The sequence below is a fragment of the Anneissia japonica genome, unplaced genomic scaffold, assembly GCF_011630105.1.
Source record: "Anneissia japonica isolate Jap-2015-1 unplaced genomic scaffold, ASM1163010v1 scaffold1863_len523710_cov156, whole genome shotgun sequence".
Classification (NCBI taxonomy): Eukaryota; Metazoa; Echinodermata; class Crinoidea; order Comatulida; family Comatulidae; genus Anneissia; species Anneissia japonica.
Genome location: NW_022714601.1, coordinates 437,421 through 442,743, shown reverse-complemented (window position 1 = coordinate 442,743; position 5,323 = coordinate 437,421). Strand labels below are relative to the sequence as shown.

Below are 5,323 nucleotides of genomic sequence, written 5' to 3'. Positions count from 1 at the left end.
TTATTTTAAGAAAGTCACTCAAAAGGGGTAACACCTCACACTGTGTGCATTGCTGAATTTTTACGGACAAATTTACCAGTAAAAATTTGTCAATTGGGAGAATACTGTATCACAATGTTAACACACAAAATGCCATCACTGTTTGCTAAAATAGCATATACGATTTATATCAACAAATATATCAATCAACATTCAAATTGTTTCAGGTTCACTTCATTGGTGACTGACACTGTAGCATTGGACACTTGGTTTATTCTTCAGCGATTGCTGTAAAAAACAACGGTACAGTGTAAAAAATTGTATTTTAATTTACTTGCTTATTAAATAAGATTACAGTACTATAACATGCTAAAAAATATAAATTAATTGTACAGTACTCTGTTAACTGGTATTCTTACCGCGTTTTCTCCGCTTTGGCTGCTCAACCTCATTTTGTATAACGGGTATCGTTGTTGTGAAGTGTGCCCTCATTATGGACAAATTCTGTTTGGCTTTGTCAGGCATTCCACTAACAAACCGTCTTCGTTTGTTGAACACAGCATGAATTGCTTCTCCGCCCTGTTCTCCAAGTAGGCCAACCCCAAAGTGCCATTTTTTCACTTGTTCTATCACATGCTGCTCAAGCATATGTAATTTTGGCGTCACTGACATCCCAGTTGTTCTGTATGAGACCATAAATTTCTTAATGTATGTTTCTGTAAATAAAAAGACAAATTGTAATCCATATTAAACTGTATACCAAGGTTTAAACCATAATTATATAAGGTTTTAATGAATATACTTGCCAAGATGATAAATTTCTGCATCATTCATGAAGTTGCAATGGTTCATGCTATTGTGAACTTCTCCATATAGCAAAAATAGGTCTTTGATTTCTTCAAGCTTCTTTAATTTTGTGGCTACTAGCCTCATTTTTCCAATGCCAATCTTATCTTCTATTTTGCTTTTTACAACTTCTTTTGGAACTTTGAATAAATCATGTATTACTGGAACTTAATGAAATTAATAATAAAAATATTTATTAATTGATAATGGTAATTATTACTTGTTTATAATTACAATTTATTATACAATACAATTAAATAAAAACAACTGTACCTGTAGTGCTTTATGCACATGGTTGCCATTGAAAGCCTTTCCATGATATTGTTGCCGTTGAATTTTGTTACGTTGCAGAAATTCATCCAGTGCATTAACGATAGGGCCTGTGCCAAATGGCAAGTCATTATCTAGAAGTTTGTCCTATTGAAAAATATAAATGTATTGATTGAAACAGTATATTAACAACTCATTATAACAGACTGCATAGTTTCACAAAAAAGTGTTTAATCAAATTAAAATAGGTTCTATTTTAATTTGATTAAACACTTTTTTGTGAAACTATGCAGTCTGTTATAATGAGTTGTTAATATACTGTTTCAATCAATACATTATAACAGACTGCATAGTTTCACAAAAAAAGTGTTTAATCAAATTAAAATAGGTTTTCCTATGGTTATTTTGTCAATACATACAATTTCTTAATAATACATACAATTTTAGACATTTCTTCCTTTGCCTTTATTATCTTTTCGATTTCTTTCTCAATAGATTTTTTGTCATCTCCTTGGTAGAAGCTTAAAGGAAGCCCATCTTCAATTTCTTCTATCAATTTCTCTCTCTTTTGCTTCAAATCTGTAAATTATAACATATTATTACAGCCGTAACTAAATATCTTACTAATTACAGATAATTTGAAAAAATGGATGCAAGGTCGAACCCAGTGGAGTCGTCACAGTGTCCAACTGCAGAATGATTGAAGGTAAATACATATCTACTGTACTTAGTTACCTGATTTTTCTTTTACTTGAATCTTTATTCGCTCACTGAAATCATCTAATTCATCATCGTCATCATCATTATCATCATTTTCGGCAATATTTACTTGAGATTTGTATACAATCATGTCGATTTCATGGGCATCTGTTTCCAGCTTCTCATATAGCTTCTTGAAAATCCCCAAGGATACATGAAGAGACGGAACAGAAACCTAAAACGAAATGTAAAATACATTATAATTATAACTAACCCTTAAAAATATGAATTGTATGCCGAATTTTAGACACAGAATGCTTACATGATCAATTTCAGTGTCTACTAGGGGCTTCCTTATGACACATCTTGACACTTCTTTGGCCATTTCTTCCCTTCCATCTTCTAGAAATTTTGCATAATCCTGGTTGATTTGCATTAATGTCCGGTGTTGTAATGGTTTTTCTCCATCTTTGATTTCCTTCGCAGTTTGTGTACAATAAAGGCATGGATAACGTGCTTTTGGAAGAATGTACAATAAATTTTATTAAACAGCCAATACCATTTTTCAACTTCTATATACAGTATGAATTTTTTAAATGTAATTCTTTATAATAATAATATTTATCTTTCTAATATAATTCTTTTTGATATTATGAATTTTAAACTTTCCCTTTTGTATTTGAATTTGATATTTTTCTATTTTGCATGTTTTTTGATATTGTCCGTTTTAATGTTCTTTGATGTTTTGATATTCTATATGTTTTCTATATTAATTGTAGTGTACTAAAGACAATTTTCTGATATATTTTATATTAGACCCAATAAATGCTGTGGATAGCAGCGCATTCATTCATTCATGAATACGACAATCCTTACTAAATAATAAGTACTGTACTGTATATCAACCCCTAAAGTGCTTACCATTAGGTCCAAGAAGCCCATAGAGCTTTGTAAGGTAGGCATAGTCGCCGAAACCAAACAGCCTTAGAGTATAGTCCCTGCGTATTAATAACATTAAAAAAATCAGCAATTCAATTAGATTGCTAAATGAAATTTATTGACTTAAATTTAAAAAGATAGTATAAAATTGTATAATTTACAGATTGTAAATCTTTTACTAACACAAAATTGTAAAAATATCTTTTTCAATGCATTATTTACCTCCATTTGGTCCCATCCATTTTTGCAATTGCATGCGATATATTTGGCAAGGTTGCCTCTATGTTGAACATGCAATCTGGCGCCTCAAACAGGAGAACGACTACAACGTTTCTGGTTGCATTTGGATTTTTTATGTTGACAATTTGTATTTCAAATTTAGTTGACCCACCCCCCTGATCCTCCCCAAATTTCAGCCATATTTCTCCATTGTGTGGCACAAGATTATTCAGCCTGCAAAATTAAATCATAATTATATAGTATTTAATTTTTTTTATTTACAGAAGTAATGGTAATGGTTGGAGACTTATATAGCACATAATACGCTGTCTCTATGCGCTTAACAGAAAAACAGAAAATACAATCTATCCTAGAGTGTAACCTAAGCAAACCAAGCTGAAAAAACAACCGAAACAGATTAACGCATTCAAATTAAATTTGTATTGATGTCAACCTATACATCCTGAAGTAGATGACCATTAGAAAGGTATCACAATGATTTGTAAATACACTTACATTAAATGTTGTTCTAAGTGAGAGGTGACAGTTCCGTGAACGTCTGTCATCCACACCACAGCACACTGTGCAAGACGGAATTCGTCATACCTCGATGAGCGTTGCATTAACTGCATAGTCGTGGCTACAAATTTGCCATCAATTAGTTCTCTTTGTCTCTGCCGAATCTTTCTTTCTGATGGGATACCACAACAAGCTGAATAGCTGTAAATATACAGAATAAATTTTAAATATTTTTTTTTCTATAAACCTAATTTTATCTCTTACAATCCGTCTTACTAAACACTTATTAAACGTTATTCTCACCAAATTTAAATGATTGACAATTTTATTTATTTGATTGGTCTGTATTATTTATTCATACCGTTTTATTTTTCTCAGCTGTTCCCATGTGACATTACAGTCTGTTATCAAGGCAAGGGCCTTATCAACCGTCATTTGAGAACTCTCTATATTAGCTGCAATCAGATGTTCAGATGAAGCATTCCGAAGCTGATTGATTATATTTTGTTTACCATCATCATTATTGACTTGACGGGCAAGATCTTCAACCTCGCGGTTTCGCTTCATTAGTGTTTTCTTGGAGACTTCTGAACTCTTATATGTGGTGTTGGTTATAAGAGTAACCTTTCTGGGCTGAAATATGAAACAAGCAATATTTTTGAAAATAAGTATTCAAACAATCACATGCAATGACAGTGCAGAGTGACATTGTTCCTACACCAACTAATGAGCAAACATGAATTCATAACAAAAGTGACTGTATGGTTCTATTGGATAATACATACCCTTCCAAATGTTTGGATTTTGTGCTGGCCATCATTTTCTTTCAGGTTTTTGAGAAGTACTTTATCAGATAGTTGTTGAATTGACTTGTGAATTTGAGTGGTTGTCTCAACAGCATATAATAATTTTTTTGACATAGATGAAAGTTCTGTTGTTTGCTGAAATTCTTGCGCGTTCGGAATGCATGTATGCTTAGATGTTTCTGCAATTATTACACGACACTTCGGCTGCAAAAAGTGCCTCTTTTGCTAAAGTTTGTGGCAAGTTGAAATTATTAAAATTCAACAAATAATTACAAACAAAACATGGAATTTGCTTCCGTAAAATAGTACAAAATACGGAGTTCACACAATCGTAACAAAAGTTGTGTCCACATGTACTAACTATGTAATTTGGACATAAAACTTTGTCACAGATAGAAAATGAATAAATACTGTTCATTGCTAGTAATTTAAAGTTACGATGCTGATGGTCACATGGCAAATTGGGTTTTGGCGTTACTTCTATAGCGTTCTTGTATTTGATTCTAGTATAGGCTTGCGATTGTTGTCTGTACATAAAACATGTAATGCAGCTGCTAATAGAATGATTACGAAAGTTAAAGATCAGTTTGCATCCATCCTTGTAGCTCCGAAGGTTGCAATTCCTGCAAATGAAGCTAGGAAAAAATTCGTGATTGTAGTTAAATGCTAATTTAAGATCCACGCGTGAAGCCCATTTTCTATCCTTTCCCACACGAGCTGTAGATCGAAATTTTTTTCCCACAAGCGCAGCATATGCCTGCAACAGCTGTTGTGTGGTATTCCATCTATAAAAAAAAATAAATAAATAATAAATTAATATTCTATATATACTGTATTTATTGTATTAAGTTTTGTATTTTTTAAATGACATACTGTATTTTAATACTTGCAATTTTGTTTATAATATTTTAATAATTTACATAAAATAAATTCATCTCAGCCTTTGTATATTTTGTGTATTTATACCTGAATAAATTAATACATATCTGAACTGACATAATTGATGATTGAGTGTCTCTTTTTATCAATGATTTTTGCCCCAAAAT

The 5,323-nt window shown here is 31.8% G+C and overlaps 1 protein-coding gene across 1 annotated transcript; it reads right to left on the bottom strand.

Annotated features, from left to right (window-relative positions):
- Positions 1-768: 768 nt before the first annotated feature.
- On the bottom strand, positions 769-4,879 carry LOC117109042. Its single transcript, XM_033251269.1, has 10 exons — positions 4,257-4,879; positions 3,833-4,104; positions 3,469-3,672; positions 2,956-3,186; positions 2,716-2,792; positions 2,117-2,310; positions 1,831-2,029; positions 1,535-1,674; positions 1,099-1,242; positions 769-993 (listed from the first exon to the last, which is right to left on the bottom strand). Exons 1-10 carry the CDS (start codon positions 4,389-4,391, stop codon positions 769-771), a joined length of 1,821 nt encoding a protein of 606 aa, XP_033107160.1. The 5' UTR covers positions 4,392-4,879.
- Between the last annotated feature and the right edge of the window lie 444 nt (positions 4,880-5,323).

What these genes read in the sequence shown, in the direction of transcription:
- LOC117109042 (XM_033251269.1), bottom strand. Translation starts at nt 4,391, where the DNA reads ATGTCAAAAAAATTATTATATGCTGTTGAGACAACCACTCAAATTCAC. An exon ending in CAGCTGAGAAAAATAAAACG is followed by an intron (nt 3,673 to 3,832) that starts GTATGAATAAAT and finishes GTATATTTACAG; the next exon opens with CTATTCAGCTTGTTGTGGTA. An exon ending in AGGAAGAAATGTCTAAAATT is followed by an intron (nt 1,243 to 1,534) that starts GTATGTATTATT and finishes ATTTTTCAATAG; the next exon opens with GACAAACTTCTAGATAATGA.